Here is a 20,167-nt window from a genome sequence, read left to right on the forward strand (position 1 = left end):
TCTGTTCATATAGTTTACATAGTTCCTGTCTGAATATGTGTGTGTTCACATTTTCACATTAAATTCAAAAGTCTGTACCTGCCTATGCACTGCATGCACACCTATGCATTCCAGCATTTAGACAACAATGGTCCAATGTGTTGGAATATGAAGGTTCTTTGCACGCTTATACCAGTATGAGTGCATGCACACAAGGTAAGTCTAAGGTAGACTGGAATTCAGTGAGGAGGAGTGGGTACACATAATATACCTGGGCTTGATTTCATAATCATTCTCTAAATATGCTAGCTGACCACACCATGTCATAATCCTCATAAACTCACAGCAACACAAAAAAACAGCAAATAAGTGAAATAGAGAGACCATATTATGCAGCTGTTATCAACAGCAGTGTGTCTCTGTTTAGCTACTGTCTAGACTTGGTTTCCTCTCCTCAAGGAGAGATTGAAAATGTCCAGAGGGCATTAAAGATGGTTCAGTTCTGTTGGGAGATATATTATGCATTTGTGCAATAATTAGTGAGCCTGGAGTTATGGTGCATTTATATACTTCCTTGCTGCATTAACTAATGCATTGCTGGTGGTGTTGGGAGTCAGGAATAACCCGCTATATAGGTATGGGAGCATAAATTCACTCCCAGTTGAACTGTAGAGACGCTTATGTCTAATTCAGCTAATGTGTGTGTGCAGGCAGTGCTCGATTTATGACATTTCGATTTATGATGAACGGCACTTAGCCCTTGATAAATTGACACCATGTTTCAAGGTTCCGACATGGGTTTCAACGTTAGCTTCTCAATACAGCTGAGTCCAGCTGGTAAGTCTGGAAGGGGAGGGGGGAGAGAAGGGGTGCGGGGGAGGGGGGCAGATCAATGCCCCCTCAGCGAAGGAGGGATTGTGGCTGGGACAAGCGTTGCCCAGCCGGGACGGGGGGCGGGACAAAGGGGCAGCTCGTTTGGGGCTGGGGGGAGTGTGGGTTGCGGCTTCCCCCGCTGCACGCTACTGATCCGGGAGCTGCTCATCCGGTGGCTACTGCCGCTGCTGATCTGGGGGGGCACTGGGGGGGCGTGCCTCCAGATCTGCGCAGGGCAGGCAGGGCTGGGGCTGCACTGCACGGAGCGACCATGGAGGCGCTGGGAGTGGGGGCTATGCCCTGCCGCCGCTCGCTCAGCCGGGGTGGGGTGGGCATGGGATGGAGCCTCTGCGCTGCCTCCAGACAAGCGCCGGCGGCGGGCGCCGCCCCGCTTCCAAGTACCCCCGGATGAACTGCGCCTTTGTCCCGTGCCCTCCCCCACCATGCCCGGGCTGGGCGAGAGGGGGGCGTGTGCCCCCAGATCGGGGCGGGGCAGGTGGCAGAGCAGGGGCAATAGTGAAAATTTGCCGTAGCCCCATAGCCCGGGCTGCCTGCCTGGAGCTCAGCGCAGTACAGCCCTGGCCCCGTCCCCCGCACAGATCCTGGGGCACACGGCCCTCCCTCCGTGCCCTCCTAGATAAGCGGCGGGAGCAGCAGCGGGAGCCACTGGACGAGCAGCTCCCGAACCAGTAGTGCGCGGTGGTGGGAGCTGCTCCCCCCTGCCCCGCCCCCTGGACAAGCTGCACCTTCGTCCTGCACCCCAGCTGGGCAGCACTTGCCCCAGCCACTGTCCCAGCTCCAGTCCCTCTTTCGCTGTGGGGCATTGATCTGCTCTCCCACACCCCTTCCCTCCCCCACAACAGACTTACCAGCTGGACGCAGCTGTATCAAGCGTTGTAAAGGAACCAATCCCCCATTTAGAACATTGCTTCTATGGGAAAATTGGTTCCAAGTTCCAACGTTTTGACTTAAGGTGCAGTTTTCAGGAACCAATTGCATCATAAGTCTGAGGACTGCCTGTAGTCCAAATGCCTCTATCAGTGACAGTCAAATATTACTTCACGTTATTTTTCCTGCAAGATTCTCACATTCCTTCCCACTTTTGGGTTATTTAGTTTTTCATGGACTTTTTAAAGGAGCTATTCATATCAATCCAAAATCTTTTCTCTCAAATCTTTTCTCTCTAACTCAAGTGAGTTAGTCATTTGGAATATCAGCACAAATCTGCTTCACTTTACACTAGTACAGTTCCCATGAAGGTCAGAGTTGTATGCATCACTGAGACTTGCATAGTTATGAGCTGAACTCCACATATGCCATTGTGCATTATTTTGCATTTCTGCAGGTTGAATTGCATCTGCCATTGTACTGCTTAATTCCCTAATATGACCACATCCATCTGGTGTGTCTCTACCTTTCACATATTTATTGAATCAAAACAATGTAATGTTAGCCAGGAAGCTTTCAGACAGCACTGTTCAGCAGTATATCTAACTTCTTTACTACAGAGGCATGTATTTACTGTTTAACAGATGGGGAATCTGAATCACAGAGAGGGGAAGCAATTTACCTGAGATCACTCAGCTAGTGGCAAACTCAGAATACACCTCTTCTGAGTCCCAGGGAAGCCCTCTCGGCATTTAGCCATACCTCCTCCTGCTATGATTAGGTGTAAAAGGCAAGTGGAAGCCAGTGGGAATTCTCTTGTATATAAAATGAGCAGGATCCAACTCTGAGTCCTTTACTTATAGTGTTCTCACACTGCCAGGGGCCTCATTCCCAAGCACAGCCTAGCCACCATGTCTGCCCCAGAAATGCAGTGGGGGAAACTGCTCTCAAGTGTATTGAAGCTCTCAAGGAGCAACCACAGCAGACACTTATCACATTTGGTTTGGTGTGTGTGAGCAGGAGCAGGTAGGTGGGTGTGTTCAGAACGGTATACTTTGGCAGGAACAGGAATGCCGTACAGGCACCCCTTTAGTATCAGCTGACTTTTCTGCACTTGAGAGCAACAATAAAAAGATCTGACTGCATATATATTTGCTAGAAAAAGACTAGAGAATGCATGAGAAGAACCAAATAACAAAATAATGCTCATGTGAATTGTCCCATTGCAGTCAATGTTCACATGATTAAAAGGTTGCAGGAATTGGTCTGTCATGTCTCTTTCAACTTCATCGACAACAGGAGGTATGGTCCTCTTTGAATCTCTTAAGTCTGTTTTAATAAACTACTTTACATCCCTGCAGTGGCAGGACATTGACAATACACTTATCCCCCCCTGCTTTACCTGTGGCAAGTTGAAAGGTGCTTTTGGTGTTTGGGGCATTACGTCTGGTAGTTGGGCATGGTGGTTGTTTCCAAAGTTTTTAAAATCAGATTAAACCAGGGATGTCAAAGACACAGCTCGCAAGCCAGATCCAGCCTGCAGAGCTTTATCATTTAGCCCGTGGTGCTGTCTACGGGTCTAGGAGTTGCCTCACAGGCAGCATGTGGGGTGTGCTTGAGGGCCCTGCACACTGCAAGCAGCAGCTGCTCCAGCCCCTTTGAGACCACACTGCATGTGGTGCCTGCATCAGTATGCATCAGCTCCATCCTAGGACAACCGCTGTGTATAGCACAGCCCTGGAGTGGCCAGAGCAGACTGCATTTCACGTGACATCTGCTCCAGGATACACACTGCATCGGGCATGTAGGCCTGGTCTATGGGTCTGATCTGGCCTGTGGACCAGCTCTGTGCCACTCATCCAGCCTGCAGAGTCAGGTGAATTTGACACCTATGGATGAGACCAACATTTCTGTAACATGGTTTAGATAGGATAATTCTGCCTAGAGCAGGCTGCTGGACTAGATCCTATGACCCATAGACTAGATTCATCCCACTGATTTAAAGCAGCTGTCACTTTCCCATGCTACCACTAGGAAAAACAGGGCTGGCAGTGGATTCCTAGCTCCTGCCCACCCATCTCTGACCTGACCTAGGTCAATCCAACCCACAGCCTTAAAAGGTTGCTGACCTCTGAACTAGATGAGCATCTTATGTCCCTTTCGATCTTACTTTTTTATGACTCTGTAACACTAAATACAAGTACTTTATTGTTGTTAAAGAGAGAGAGAGAAAAATCATCCCCAATAATAAAAGAACAAATACCATTTACAGAACATAATTCTAAAATGCTGTCAAGTTTATCTCAAATTGGATTTAATAATTACATTGATTCTGTTATCTTATATCCAATTTGACTGATTATTTTTTCTTTCTGGGCTAATGATTATGACAAGCATTTACACTTTTCATTTTCAGCAAACCTCCTGTGGCTTTAGATGTGGAATATGCATCTCTACTGCTGCTAGTGCAGTACTGAAGCGGAAAGACAACAGTATAGTCACAAGGGAATATTTCCATGTTCCAGGATCGATGAAGGATGAAGAATAAAGTAGGAGACTTAAAATAAAACATTAATGTAGCTGTCACAGGGCACCTCAGTGCCCTGCTCCTAGGGAGTGGAAACTGCCAGGGAGAGAGAGAGCGAGCCCTGGCAGGACATAACGAGCCCAGCTGCAGGTTGCCGGGGCAACTAAGGAGAGCCAGCTGCCTGTAGGAGGCAGGACCTGGCCCTTATAAAGCCCAGGGCTAAGGCCAAGCTGGCAGTTCCCTGCCAGCAGTCAGAGGGGCAGGAGTTCCTGGAGCTAGGAGGTGAGAATCACAGGAACTGCTCTAGCTGGGTGATGGATGGCAGCTTGGAGAGGTTTGAGCACTATGGTTCTGCCAGGAGGCTTTATGTTTGAGTTATAGCCAGGAGACTTGAGTTTATGTTCGGCTTTGATATTACACCGGTGGTTTGGGTGAGGCTATAGGGGTTGGAGGAGGCCTCGTAGGGACCTACAGGGAGTGGGGCCCTAGCCCCAGTGAGGGTGCAGTATTCTCAGGGGGGAACCCCAGTGGTATGGGAACCCCGGTGCCAGTGAAGGTGTAGCACCAGTGATGGCGCAGCTTGCGGGGCGTAGACCCCAGACCTGGAGAGGGGCAGCTTTGAGAAGCCCCAGCGCGGGCACAACGAGTCCCAGAGAGGGGGCAGTGTTATTAGGAAGCCCAGGACGGGCACATCAAGCCCCAGAGAGGAGGCAGTGTTATTAGGAAGTCCAGGACAGGTGCGGTGAGCCTCTGAAGAAGGGCTAGTGCTGCGATAAACCCCAGAGCAGGGTAGAGTGCTGCGGTTACTCCGGTGAAAGGGGGTAGTGGCGCGGTAGCCCTGGGAGAAAGGGGTAGCAGCGTGGTGGGCCCGAGAATCGGGCAGCGTCACCGAGAAGTCCCCAGAGTGGGTGCAGAGAGCCCCAGACTGGGGGCTGTATTTTAGAAGCCCGAGTTTGGGCAACATTGCAGGGGGAGCCCCAGGAGGGGGCACTAATGTAAAAGCCCCAGACAGGGGGCGACACTACAGAGAAGGCCCCAGAAAGGGGCAACATTACAGAGAGGCCCCGAGTGGGCTCAGAGAGCCCAAGAGAGGGCAAGAGTACGTAGAGAAGGCCCGAGAGATGAGCAGCATATGTATATGATGGGATAGACGCTGGTATGTCTCTCTAGTGAGGCTTGGGGCGTGGTATTAGGGGTTGGTAGGAGCCATGCGTAGCCCATAACCCTAGGGTGCCTAGGGAGCACCCATCATACCGGGAGACCCCCAAGGGGTCCGGGAACACACGAGGACAGAGGTCCCAGCTAACCGTGCCCAGGGAGTTATAAGGCAGCCTCCCAACTTTATCTAACCATCAAAGACGTAGCGGGCGAGAATTTGAGGGTGCCCTTGGGCTGACTTGGCACGGTGAGGGGGCTGTAAGGAGATCACAGCCCTCCTGTAGGACCCTGCCGTGACAGCAGCATTCATTTTAAGCCCCCTTTTCCAGTTGTTCATTAGGGTCTCAGAATTCTTTTTGGGATGAAATCTGTTATACATGGTTTCATCCCAAAGGCAAATGTTTGAGCAAACCTGCTTGATGATCCCAACGTGCAACTTGGCAGGAGTCTTTGGTTCTTTTTCTCTCTCAGCACATTGGCCAATCACCCGTCAAAGGAAGAGCAAGCATATGTCTGGGATACTCTAGGAATGGCAAATCCTGCATCTGTGCAGAAGGTTGGACAAGATTACTGAAGCACAAAAGAGACTTCAAGGGTTAAGAAGCTTCAGAATCTGCATCATCCCAGAGATACAATTTTTCCATAGGGAAACATTAATTAGATGTTTCCACTATAAATGTATGAGGTACGTGTGGGATAAAGCAAAAGTACCTGATTCAAGCCGACTAAAAACATTGGAAAGATTACCATTGAACTTCTTGAGCTTTGGATCAGGGCCTAACAAAGTCATGGCCCATTCAATCAAGCAAAGCAGTAATTAAGGAAAACTACATTTCTTTTTTTGATTATTAATCTAAACAACTGAGCAGAACACACAACATTGTTTGATATATTCACTATTACAGTTCAAAACCAACAAATGTAGGTTTTTTAGTATGACAAATGTGTGAGTTATTCTGACTGCTGGAAAAAAATATCAATTTTCTGGCCAGTGAATGACACATCGTCAAAGGTACTAGGCTTGATCACACTGTGGCTGCAGTGCATGTATTTTATTTGATCACAAAACACTACCCAGGGTTTGACTGTAAAAAGGAGTACTGTCACAAAAATTATTGTAGTCCCACTGAACCTAACCTTGACACTACAGAACATATTTAAACTCCTACCTCTGCTGTTCTGAAGCCATGTTGTTTCTGTGTCATAGTTCCAGTAGCATGAAGTGTAGATTTTGAACACTGAGTACCACAGCTAGCTTTCTTCTCGGTGTTTAGCATTCCACATGCACTCGAGGACATGGTTACACAGGTCTGAGTTGATTTTCCTTCCTCCAGAATACCTAATAAAAACACATGAAATTCTATATTGAAGCTTACAAAAGCAGTTTATTGTTTATTCCCATTTTATAGCTATTTTGTAACTTGTCATGCAAAGCAAAGTGTCTACTTTATATCTAGCTTATATAACCCATGGCTTTAAATGTGATTCCAGGTACTAAAAATGTCTCTGATCCTCCTTTCCTGTTTTTGTGATTTTCCTTTGTTTGTCAAACATACCTCTTGCCCTTATTGCTCTGTGAAAGATCCACCCGAACAAAATGGGAAATAGGTCTGGGTCCTTGGAGCAGCTGTATCTAAGACCTTGTTTCCTGCAGAGCCCTGTTGAAATCCTGGGCACAAAGGTTTGCCCTCACAGAGCGGCACACAAGATCACAAGCATTACTGAGTGCACGGAGGCAGTGAACCTGACAGAGACCATGATCACATTCACAGAGGCAGACAAAAAGAAATTCCCCATTTTATTCCCTCCTAGTTGTGGAATTTTAGGGGTTACTTATAAAAATTCTAAATATGAAATATTCAGACACAAGTATGAGTTTTATTTAGGTTTTTGCTTTATTTTTACAATAACTTGTGTGATAACATCAGAAAACAAAGGGATATATTTTTTTGCCCATCAATAATCAAATTACTCATATTTTTCCATCTGTAGTTGTAGAATGCTGGTGAGCCTAAACAATTTCCTCATCTTCACCTATTAAGAAAAATAAGCTGTCACTAAACCTAACTAAATTTTAGCTGCAATACTAGGTCTTCAATTTGGTGTAAACTGTGGATCTGGCAAAAATTATAAGAATGACAACAAACAAGTTTTGATGTGCTACTATGGATACTGTGGCTTTCATTGTTCAAAAACTTAAACCCTACATGTAAAGAAGCATATATACGAATAGCGAAAATATATAATCTTATAGTATAGCAGCAAAAATACTATAATCATTAGATGGGGATGTAAGGGTATGATCACAGACATAAAAGAAAAATATAAGTGAAGGGGAACTGTATAACATGTGACTTTTATTGCTATTTGAACTGTGCATCGCATCACCAAAACCCTGCCATGAATCCAGCATGAATTCATGTATATTACTATGTTAAGAGAAGTAGCTCTTTATTTTCTCTGAAAATCTACAGGAAATACATACAAGAAGAAAAACTGTCTAATCAATGGAAAGAATTTTTAGCAGGAAACTGCCAAAGGAAGTGACTGAAAGAAGAAAAGGCTGAAAAGCCTCAGGGGAGCACATCAAAACAGCTATGCCAGCTCCAGTAAAGGTCCACCAACCATTGTGATGCTGAAAACAGTGAAGATGGTATAAGATGGAAAACCATTAATAAAAGTGTCATTGCATTTTTCTGAACTTTCAGCAGATGGTGCTAGGGTTTCTGGGAGCCAGTGCCACTATAGCAGAGGTTGCTCATGAGTCTCCCCAAATCATCTTGGTTTGTTAATGTTAATGAAAAAAACCTACTTCCATTTTTCCCCCCAATGTTTTAATTTTTTTTTTTTTTTTACATAAATTGCAATAAGCACTTGGAGGTGGAAGGCTGCCTTTTTCTGTGAGAGCAAGAGCTGGTGCTAGAGTATAAAATTCAACAGCAGTGATGCCTTACTTCAGGCAGCAAGAAACATCCTTTCTTATACCTACAGGAAATCCATACAGCTTGCAATTCCCATCCCACACCTCTCTGCCAGTCCCCAGACCAAGCTGTGAGGCAGAGAAATGGTGTCGCCATGCTTAGAAAGACCACCATTACACAGTCAGCTGGTTCTCAGGAAGGCTGATGATTCTTTATGATTCTTTGCGTGTCAAGCTAAAGAGAAATGTGTAGTCACAGATGGAACAGTTCCATTTCAGAAGAGTACAACAGATTAAACAGCAAACAATTCCACTCAGAGGAGTATCTCATTGATCTAACGCCCTCTGAAAATGTGTTATGTGAATTCTCAAATGTCTCCAAGAGGAGCACTGCCCATGTCCAGGCTCCTTTTACAGTACACTACAGCCAAACTGTGGACCCATTTGCTCTTTTCACATTCTTCTACTGACACCTTCATCCATTCTTTCATACTGCACCCCACACTTAGAAGAGAAATGTACACGAAGTCCCCATCCCTCTGTGTCATAGTCTTAACTGGTGCATGGGATGGAATCTTCTGTATATAACCTCAAATTACTTTAGAAAGTTAAATTGCCCTCAGCCATGTCCTGCACTCTAATGTACGATCAATGACAATAATACTACATGAAGAATCATAACGTTGGAAGACAAGTTATAAGTTCCTAGTTGCCTATAAGTTCATCATGGGGGCACAGAAGGGAATTGGTGAGGTTTTATTCACCAAGGCACCCCTGGGGATTACAAGAAATAATGGCCACAAGCTAGCAGAGAGCAGATTTAGACTGGACATTAGGAAGAACTTCTTCACAGTTCGAGTGGCCAAGGTCTGGAATGGGCTCCCAAGGGAGGTGGTGCTCTCCTCTACCCTGGGGGTCTTCAAGAGGAGGTTGGATATGCATCTAGCTGGGGTCATCTAGACCCAGCACTCTTTCCTGCCTATGCAGGGGGTCGGACTCGATGATCTATTGAGGTCCCTTCCGACCCTAACATCTATGAATCTATAAGTAACACAATGTTTAAGCCACTCTTGAAGTCTGTTTTCTCAGTAAGTAACAGAGATGTTAATGTAAAATAATATAAAAGAAGTTGTACCTGGTGCCGAAGGTAGGTCCGATATCAACAAGCTCAAGAGCCTGAGCCCTCTGCAACTGGGACTTATAGGGCGACAGAAAAAAAAATCAACTACAATGTTAGTTTCATAGATTTCATAGACATTAGGGGCTGGAAGGGACCTCAGAAGATCATTGAGTCCAGCTTCCCCTACCGTAGGCAGGAAGTCTGTGGGGAATCAAATGATCCCAGCAAGATAAACATCCAAACGCCTTTTGAATGAGTCCAGAGTAGGTGCTTGCACCACCTCCAAGGGGAGTCTGTTCCAGACCCTGGACACTCAGACTGTGAAGAAGTTTTTCCTTATGTCCAATCTAAAATTGGCCTAGGAGTTTGTGGCTGTTGGACCTTGTTATTTCTTGGGGAGCTCTGGTGAACAACTGCTCTCCCAGGTTCTAATGTACTCCCCTTATGTACTTATAGGCTGCCACCAAGTCCCCCCTGAGCCTTCTCTTCTCCAGGCTGAAGAGTCCCAAGTCCCTCAGCCCCTCCTTGTAAAGTTTGCTCTCTTGGCCTAGGATCATACAGGTGGATCTTCTCTGGACGCTTTCGAGCTTATCCACATCCCTCCTGAACTGGGGGGCCCAAAACTGGATGCACTACTCCAGTTGCGGCCTCACCAAGGCCGAGTAAAGCAGAAGGCTGACGTCCCTGGTTTGCTAGAGATGCATCAATGGATGCATGCCAGAGTTTGGTTAGCTTTTCCACCCATGGCATCGCATTGGTGGCTCATGTTCATTTTGTGGTCAATCAAGACCCCCAAGTCTATTTGGTTCTGATGCTAGCGAGAGTAGCACTGCCAAGCCTATAAGTATGATGCTGGTTGTTCCTCCCAAGGTGGAGCACCTTGCACTTCTCTACATTAAATGCCAACAGGTTTTGGTCTGCCCACCTTGCGAGCATGTCCAGGTCAGCCTGTATCCCCAGCCTGTTTTCTACAGAGGCTGTCTTCCCCCATAGTTTAGTGCCATTTGCAAACTTTACCAGTCTGCATCTGATGCCCGAATCCAGATCATTAATGAAGATGTTGAAGAGTACTGGCCCAAGAACTGAGTCCTGAGGGATTCCACTGGTCACCTTGCACCACATTGATTTGCTTCCATCAGCTCATTGGTTCCAACCCTGGATCCAGTTCCCCAGCCATCGGACCATGAGAGTGTCGAGGCCCCAGTTCCCCAGCTTAACAGTGGACATCATGGGAGACCAAGCCAAAGGTATAACAAATGGGCTTTCCCAGGGCTGATTAGGAGTTGGCCCGCCCACCTGTTTCTGGCCTAACTGCCTGCCTCTCACCTGCCACACCTTGTTGTGTCTTAATTAGGTGGGAGGCTGCCTATGCCCTGCCCTGATGCCAGGGGGTGCTATCTGCAGCTCTGAAATCTTCCCTACACCGGAGCCCATGCCTTGCAGATGGCATCCACATGATGTAATCATAACCTACACCACGACTGGTGCTCCAGGGCCTCACAGGGACTCTCACTCCCTCTCTGGAACAGCAGGTCATTGTGCTTAACCTTTAGGTCTTTCTTTTGACCCACACACAGCCTCCTTGTGGTGCAGGACTTACCGGGGTCAGAACTCACCCCTAACTCTCTGGCCGAACCCTCCCCAACTCAGCCTCTGGCCCAACTACAGCCTCGGGCATCCACAAACATGCCTCAGCCTCTTCCCCACCCATGGGGTTCCTACTACATCCCCTCTAGGCCTCTACACCATGCCCCATCCTGGGGTGTTCTCATCTTCATGATTGACTACTCACAGGGCTGGCCCTTGTGCTGCCCTTCAGGCCTACTCCCTGTTCAGCCCTACTCAGCCCCCCTCACGCAAAGCCCTTCAGGCCTACTCCCATTCAACCCTACTCTCTGTGGGGCGACCTACATCCCTGCTCTCTCAAGGCCTTCACAACTGCCCTCTCTCTCCAGGGCCATACAACTATCCCCAACCAGGGGCCTACCGGTTCTTTCTCCCCTACAGCCTCAGGTGGCCACAGCCATGCCTGGCTCCACTCCTCTCCTGGGGTCTTCCACCCCCTAAGGCTCAGGTGGCCCTAGCCATGCCTGGCCCTCATACACACCAAATTGTGGGGGCTAGGGGTTAAGGTGCCCTGACCCACCTTTCACCTGGGTGGTAACTGGCCTGGGGCTACCATGCCACTATAAGCCCCACCAGGCCACCCATCCCTGACAGAGTGCAGTTTTAGGTCATGCCCAGGACCAAGAGCCTCCTGCTCCTACCTGCTAGATGTCCCATGCAGCTCAGCCAGGCAATGTTTCTGTCTGGGCTGGCAGCAGCAAACTGCAGGGTTTACAGTCGGCCAGGAGCAGAGGAGTTTGCACTCCCCCTCTATCGCCCCACTCCTGGCCAGCTGCAAACCCCCTCCCCCCACTCCCATGGGACGTTCCACCCGCCCTACCAGTCTGAGTTCACCAGCCGCGCCCGATAGGACTACACCATGGGCTCTGGGACTTGTATTATACCTTGTTCAAGCATTTTAGCAATTTCAGTTTGTATCAGATGGTATCTATGGTATGGGATCCTCCTCCACTTCTCCTGCACTACCTGGCCCGCAGGTGTTATGATACAATGAACTATAACCCCTGGCACAACCAGGTGTTTCATTAAAAACATCTTGGAATTCCCTCACCAAATGTTTTAACTGGCCCTGTTGCTGGCTATCCAACAAAGGCCCCAATGGAACCTCTATCCTGGATGAACTTCGACCCTCAGTGGTACCCAAGTCTCATCCCAAATAGCCTTCCTCAGGGGCAGGATCAATTAATAGACCCTCCTGTTCCCTCCATACCTTAAGCAGATTAATATGATATATTTGCTTTTCTTTTTTATAACTGGGTCTAAAAACTTCATAATCCATAGGTCCAACCCTTCTGATTATTTCAAATGGACTCTGCCAGCAAGTAAGGAACTTACTTGTAATGTCAGGGAGCAAAACCAATACCTTCTGCCCTTGATTGGGTCCCCTTGTCATGTTTAGCTTTCTGAGATTCCTGGGCCCATCACAAATGCTCTCGTGAGCATTATTACTTTGCCCACTACTTGTAGGCAGCACCTTAGATCCCTCACATATTCCATGGTGTCAGGGCCTTCTGGTGTTACCTCTTCCCAGCCTTCCCATACCAGATTTGGTAATCCCCATGGGTTATGGCCATACACCATTTCGAACAAGGCAAAACCTAGGGAGGACTGGGGAGCTTCCCTAACTGAAAACAACAGAGGTGATATCAACAACTCCCACTTACAGGGTTCCTCTCATATGCAACAGCATAACATATTTTTAAGAGTACCATTAAATCACTCTACCAGTCCATTGATTTGTGGATGATATACAGTCATGCGTAGATGTTGAATTTTGATTACCTTACACAAACTCTGTAAAATGCTAGACAAAGTTTGAACCCTGATCAGTAATTATCTCCTTGGGAATTCCTACCCGCATTCCTACTCCACTTAAAGGAGCTCTTCTGCCACCTGAGGGCCCATGACCGTATGCATGGGAACCACCTCCAGGAAATGGGTGGCATAATCTATTATCACTAACAGGAATTGATATCCAGTTAAACTCTTTGGGGGAGGACCCACCACATCCAACAGGATTTGAGAGAAAGGAATGTCAACTATGGACATAGGCTGCAACAGAGCCTGTGGTGGTTTCCTCAAACTCACCCTTTGGCAAGCAGGGCAGACCTGGCAAACATACTCAATCTAGCCATGTATTTTAGGCCAAAAACACCACTTCACTAACTGAGCTTCAGTTTTACTGCAGCTCATATGCCCTCCCACAGGATTCTCGTAAGCTAATCTTAACAAGGGAATTCTGAACAGGCGAGGTATCAATAATTGAGGAATCTCTTGCCCTTCTTGTGTCCCCTTCTTAATTCTGTAACCCTAGGCACAATGCTACCTGAGGCCTCAACTTAATAACGGGATCCTGGGGTACCTGGTAGCCAGTGGCCCTGCTCAGCATCCTGAGTAGCTACTGCAGGGTCCCCATGTAGAGAACCTCCCCTTACAATCAAAACAACTTTGCAGACTGTTATAAAGCTATTTACAGAATTTAATTATTTACAGGCTAACATATAACACAATAAAACAACTAACATTACACAACATAACCCGGTGATGGTGGCTTAATGGTTAATGCTTCTTGGACATACCTTAGACCAGAGGAAGGCATACAAATCACCCATGCTACATAAGGAAACAATAAATAAATAAATTGATACATCAACTAATAAACCATCAAGAACTTATTTACACACAGAGTCTATAACTTCGTAAGCTCCAGGGTAACTATGACTACACTGCCCCTCGCCTTGTTTTCTCAGGGAGCAGGACTGTGTCTGTGTCCCTGGCACAGGAGCCGTGGGTGGGTCCCTGCTGCTGACAACCCTCACACGAGCTCCAGGAGTCTCAGTGCGGCAGGGAGTGGCTCCTCCCCTGTGATCCCTGCAAGTTGCATATTGTTTTATGGTTTCCACATCACAAAATCTTCTTCCTTTCAAGGTTTTCTTTAGTTGAGGGAAGAGAAAAAAATCACACTATATTCCACAAGTGCTGCAGCCTCCATAGTCACCTGATATGGCTCATGTTACCCTCAACTAAAGAAAACCTTGAAAGGAAGAAGATTTTACAATGTGGAAACCATAAAACAAAATGCAACTGAGCAGCTTTTAGTGATTCCACAAATTGCTTATCAGAGGTGCTTCCAACAATGGCAGAAATGTTGGGAGAAGTGTGCAGCTGCAAAACGAGCAGACTTCGAAGGACATTAAGCCAAAACCCCTGTGAATAAAATATTTTGTTTCCTACAGCATCAGTCTCAATACTTATTTGACTAGCCCTCATACTCAACAATCATCATGTTGCTAATCAGACTTTGAAGAAATTACAGAAAGAGAAGCAGGGGAAGGAAAGTGCACTTTTATTGCCAAGAAAAACTAGATGGGGCTCAGCTACGAAGTGTTTACATAGTTTGCTGTGCACAAAGAACTGTTTGCAGTGTGCTTCAATAGATGACACAGTATCCCAGATTATTCCCGTGAACATTTGGAAGCAGATTCTTGACAATGATGTGTTCTGGGTTTGAATTCAAAGAGCGTTCAATTTGCTACTACCAGTTTCAGTGGCTATCAAAAATTTTGAAGGAGATACACCAAGCTTTTCAAATATTCCAGCAATATTCAGACAACTGAATGAAAATCTAATTGAGTTTTTACCTTCTTCACCTCCAACAAAAAAAGTAGTAAAACAAATTTTTACTAACAGATCTGAGTTTTGCTCTTATCCAGCTCATTTGGCAGCAAACATGTTGGATCCTCAACACAGAGGACACCATTTATCAGAACATGTATTATCTACTCCTCTCGATACAATTATGAAAGTAGCTAAGAATGTTCCCAACATCAACAAAAGAGCCGTGATGATGGACATTGCCGAGTACTGTGCAAAAGAAAAACTTCGGAGCAAAGACATTATTTGGCGGACAGCAGAGAATATATCTCCTCTCACATAGTGGAAGGGATACTGTAACACCTGACTTGTCCAGGATTGCTTTAAGGATCCTAAGCACTCCACCAACAGCAGTTTCTTGTGAATGGAACTGGAAGGCTTTCAGTTCAACCAAGACAAAAGAGATGAATAGACTAACAAATGAACACAACAGAAAGCTTGTTTCTATTTCTCAGAATCTCTTGGCTTCTGGAGAATCAGTCAGAAGCACAATTAATGAAAAAGATGCAGTGTGATGATAAGTGGCCCTCGCCCATAGACTCATCGGTAAAACCGTCCTTCATCAAAAGAGGATGTTGATCAAGTAGTTCTGAATCAGATTTGCCTCAATCTGATTCTGAAATGGAACTAAGTAGTGCAAGCGATTCTACAGACAGTGACAGTGAAACTGGAGGTGCCATAATGACCTCAGTGGAAGAGAGTTAAAAACTCTGTTGAAGTAGATGAGTGGACAACCACGGCACATCATACACAGTTCTTTGGGTGTGCTAAAATTAGTGTGTCAACAGTTTTCAGTGCCTTCTTTTTCTTCTTAAATTTAAACAAACAATGTCAGGAAGGTATATGCTATTGTGTATTGTCTTTATATTTTTACAAGTATTCCAAAAAAAAATTTATTTTCACATAAAGCTTTGAATTTGTTTGAATATAACATTTAAATCACATTAAGTATGCTATATTTACTTTTTTTTCTAATCAAATATTTCAGTTCAAATACTTGTGGCCATTGGGACATAAAATTAAGGTGGGGGTACTTTTTTAGTTTTGTTTACTAAATGTAAGTCAAATAAACATGCTAAATCAGATCATGCTCTATTTAGGGCACTGGACAATTTTCCAGAAAACCCACATCTCTGGCTCTTGGAGCTGAACTATAAACTTATGTAGCTCCCCTGCTGCTCCCAAGCAGGCTGTATACACACCTCAAAGCTTTCAAGAGCAGCAGAAAACTGCATATCCTACACATACACAAAACATATTACCAAGATTAGAACAATGAACCTGTTACCTAACAGACTCTTTCAACTACCTGCTGCATCGTTTTGTCTGACATCAGTTTTGTCCTCAGAGCATAAGTAGGGCCTCCTTTTCCAGTTTGAAAACATTCAACATATTTTCAACATTACTAGAAGTAAGTAGTAAATAACAGTGCACCCGCCTGGTTTGGTATAGGCGCTTTCTAGAGGCCTTAGAGTGTATGCCCAGTTCAGACCATGGGGTGTGTCCCTGGGACTTGGGTGTTGGGCTGTGTTCACCCCCGAGGGAGGCCCCAATGCTTGCCTGCCACAACTTGGTCTTCCCTTCAGTAGTGGGACTCTCCCACTCTCGCAGAATCTTGCGGACTGGGTGCTGCCCTTTGCTGGTGTTCTTGGGGCTCCACCTCCCCTACATCCCAGCCATACACTAGCCCTCAGGATGATCGCCAGCCTGTCTCTTTGATGTTCCCTCTTGCTCTTGTCCTCTTGCCCATCTCTCACTGTCTCTCTCTGCCCCAGGTGTCTACAGGGTGTAGGACTGGTCCTACTTCAACGTCCACTCTGACCTTATCTTCAAGATGTCACATTCCACGGAGCTGCCTCCACTCCTCTTCTCGACCCTGCAGGTTGATTGGGGATGCCATCCCCAGTTCAGGCTCTGGGTGCCCATCAAGACAATAAAATAAAACAGAAAAAAAAAAAAGGAAAAAAATAGTAGGGGTTCGGGCCTCAGCCCACCCCACTCACGGATCCAGCATCTGTGGTTGTCAGGATCCCTCAACGCTGTCCTCCTTGGCCCAACTGTCCTGACAGGCTGGGTGTGTAGCCCTCTAGGGGAGCCAGGACTCTTCCTGAGAGTCCCCGTCCAGTCCCCTGTGGATCTGGTGATCCTGTTGAGTGGCCTGGGGAGCAACGTCGCCTCCTGTCTCTGGCTTAACTGCTGCCCGCCCTGTTTCCCACCGCCAGCTTTTAAATCAGCTGCGTGGCAGTTTCCGATGATGATATCCGCTGGCGCCTCTCCCAGACGCAAATAAAAACATCCAATTAACTGCGCCGGCAGCTCTTCTAGGCGTGGCGCGGCTTTTCCTATGGAAGGTAAAGTGAGCCCCCTCCTTTGGGCTTTTTGTTTCTTCTTTCCGGCAGCTCACCCCAGCCTCGGGTCCCGCCATGGGAGGGTGTTCCGGGACCTCCGTTTGTGTCCCCCGGGACAAATAGCAACAAGAAACATATGAATCCTGTGCAGATGCAGTAGTGTTTTTTCATGATGTGATGGCAGACAGCACGAGCAAGCACTGAGACCTTGATATTTCAGTGAGCTCCATGTGGACATACCCTTGTGCTCTTGCAGATTCAGGAGTCTGTATGATACTCTGCAAGGTCAGGGCATTCACACAATTAAATATTAAAGAGACTGGCTAAGGATGATACTTGTTTTATAAATCTAAGTAATTATATGATTACTGGCATCTGGGATAAGCTGGGTAATCAATCATAAAATTTGCTAGCTTTTCTCTGCTCAGCAGCTTGCTTGTTTTTCCATTCCTGTAACTGCTTCATTTCTAAAGATAGGTAAAGTAATATGTAACAGGATTTTATTTTAAAGTGTTTCCTAAAATGACATTACTAGATGTGGCAGTAAGCCCACCTTTGTAGATTGGTGGAACTTGTAAAATACGATTTTTGAATCAGAGCCTAAAATTAAATCTGCCTAAATATGTTAATCAGCTCTAAAAGTTTGGTTTGATTTCTTACTCAGATAGTGAGATTTCCATTAGAGACCATTTTCAAAATTGGATCAGACAAGCAAAATAGGAAAAAGGTAAAAGTTAGTCATGAAAGCTGCCTCCTTTGTTATCTCTGGGACATTCTGATTTTTTCAGGTATGCCTAGATACTCAATAATGTCTGGATACAAATGTCTGGGTGTTGCCAACCTACAAGTCTGCATCACAACGTAACCACATTGTAAATGCACTTAATAATGAACTATCATGCCACCCTTAGACACACATTATGGCTATATTTGTTCCAGAAGGAAAATACAAAACTAGTACCAGCCTTAAAAAACCCCACACTTTTAATCACAAAAAACAGTTGTTAAACCTGAGGGAGGGCACTTGAAGTCCAAAAGCTTGCTCAACTGCATTTTCAACTATACAGTAGATCCAACAATACAAATAAAAAAAAAAAGAGGGCTGAAGAGGGCAGTGCCTTCTGTTCTGAGATCTAGAGCACATCTTTGCTGCCTCCCAGTCCACTGTGGCTTTCTCCTGCTGGTTGTGCCTTTGGAAACACCTTCAAAGAGGTACCATAGGAAAGGAGAAGGGAGGGAGGGTAGGAAGAAAGAAGAAAACTAAGAGTGTTTCAGGATGCCTTAACTTTTTAAATATAACTGCAGGGGTTTGGGCAGCACTGATCTCACAGCCCTAAATACAGCAATATATGCTGCATGTGTGTGTCAAGTAGCAATCAAAACTCACTCATGACTTGAAATGGTAGAGCATAATTCTGAATGGGCCTTGGTTACTAGGGTGAATACTTATTAGTTTAAACTGGTTAAAGAAATAAGAGGGATTCAATATAGCTCCTAAATTACGCAAAGTTTAAAATAACAATATTAACTAACAACAATATGAACTTTGGGGCTAAATCTGTGTTCGGGGCTAAATCTGGTTACAACAGCACTATACTGGCTACAAAAGTACTACAATTAAAATTTAATGATAATGATATCGTGCTGAAATCCTTTAAAATGTCAAAATTCAATCAACATCATGTATATCAAAACAAATTTCCTCCTGTGCAACTTTTGATCTTCCACAGGCAAACACAAGAGTCAATTTTCATTACTCAATACTGGAAAAAATGTATTTACATTATCAGAGATATCAGATCTTCCCCTGCTACCACAGCTAGGATTTCCAGTAGTAGTGTACATATAATCCTTTGTAAATGTTACATTTAAACTGAAGATGCACATGTCAAATCAATCATTTTACTCTGGTAAATAGCAGCAAACAGGCAATTACTTCCTCCTCAGAGGAACAGGTAAATAATTATTTTCAATTTTAGTGTTTGTAGTTACAAAACATTCGCACTTTTTTCTTTTCCTCTTATGTTAAGGACTTGTACAAGAGTTACTCTGAACAGTCTGTGCCACCATTGGTCCCCCTCGCAACAGTTTCCATTTCGTACTGTTAACCCCAGCTTCAACTATGTGTTTGACCCCATTGTGACTGAGGAAGTCTGGATCTTATTTCCAAAAATACAAAACAAATGTCAGTGCTTTCATGCTTTCACCAGCATTTCATCCCATCAAATGACACATAGTATACACAATGGTCTACTTGCTGGATGTCCCAAGTGAGGCAAAGCTGCCTGTTTTTCAAACTACTCTGGAAAATGTTCTCACTCTGAAACCAAATTCTGCCTGAGCCTTTCCTTTAATTCTTAAAAAATAAAAAGATTTTGGCTTCCCATTACTAGGGGCCACTGTGCAACGTGAGAAGCTGGAAGCAGACTTGAATCCTTCTGTCACTCCTTTCCTCCTCAATTCACACCTCATTACTTGTCATTATTACCATTTGTATTACTATTTTTAATTGCCTGGGTGCCTCTGAGTCCTAGTCTTGGACCAGGAGTCCACCATTCTAGACACTACAAACAAAGAACAGACAGGTCCTGCTCCAAAAGACCACAATTTAAGCATGCAGTAAGAGACAGAAGTCACTCAAGAGCCCTGAATGACACATGGGCTAGGGATGTTGTGTACAGTGACTGAGAAAGGAGGTAGCTGGGAGAGCTCCTGAGAAGGAATTTACGATTTCTGTTTTAGCTATGGTGAGCCAGTAGGGATGACTGGACTTCTAGAAGGAAACATCAGAGAGACAGGCTGAGATTTTAATTTGGACAGAAGGAGGCAGGTCTGGAGCAGAGGTAGCTCTGCAAGGTGTCGACACAGACATAATAGCTGAATTTGTGTTTGCAGATGAGACTACTCAAAGGCAAGTTATAGAGAGAAATAAAAACAGGACCAAAGAAAGGAAAGCAGAAACAGCAAGTACAGTCAGAGAAGAATTTGCTGCCAGCCTTCCAGTTACTCAGCACACATACATCTGAACTTGAAGCTTTGTGCTACTATTCCTGCCTCCCCTCCCCCCAAAGGAA

General features: G+C 45.5%; 1 protein-coding gene across 1 annotated transcript in view; it reads right to left on the minus strand.

Annotated features, from left to right (window-relative positions):
- BAALC (BAALC binder of MAP3K1 and KLF4) overlaps positions 1-20,167 on the minus strand; it is a 44,697-nt gene that overhangs the window by 9,943 nt on the left and 14,587 nt on the right. Inside the window, exon 2 of the mRNA XM_059723827.1 lies at positions 6,595-6,764. Coding sequence (XP_059579810.1) covers positions 6,595-6,764 — 170 coding nt within the window. The remainder of the gene's footprint in view (positions 1-6,594; positions 6,765-20,167) is intronic.

This window comes from Alligator mississippiensis, chromosome 3 (assembly GCF_030867095.1).
Source record: "Alligator mississippiensis isolate rAllMis1 chromosome 3, rAllMis1, whole genome shotgun sequence".
NCBI lineage: Eukaryota > Metazoa > Chordata > Crocodylia > Alligatoridae > Alligator > Alligator mississippiensis.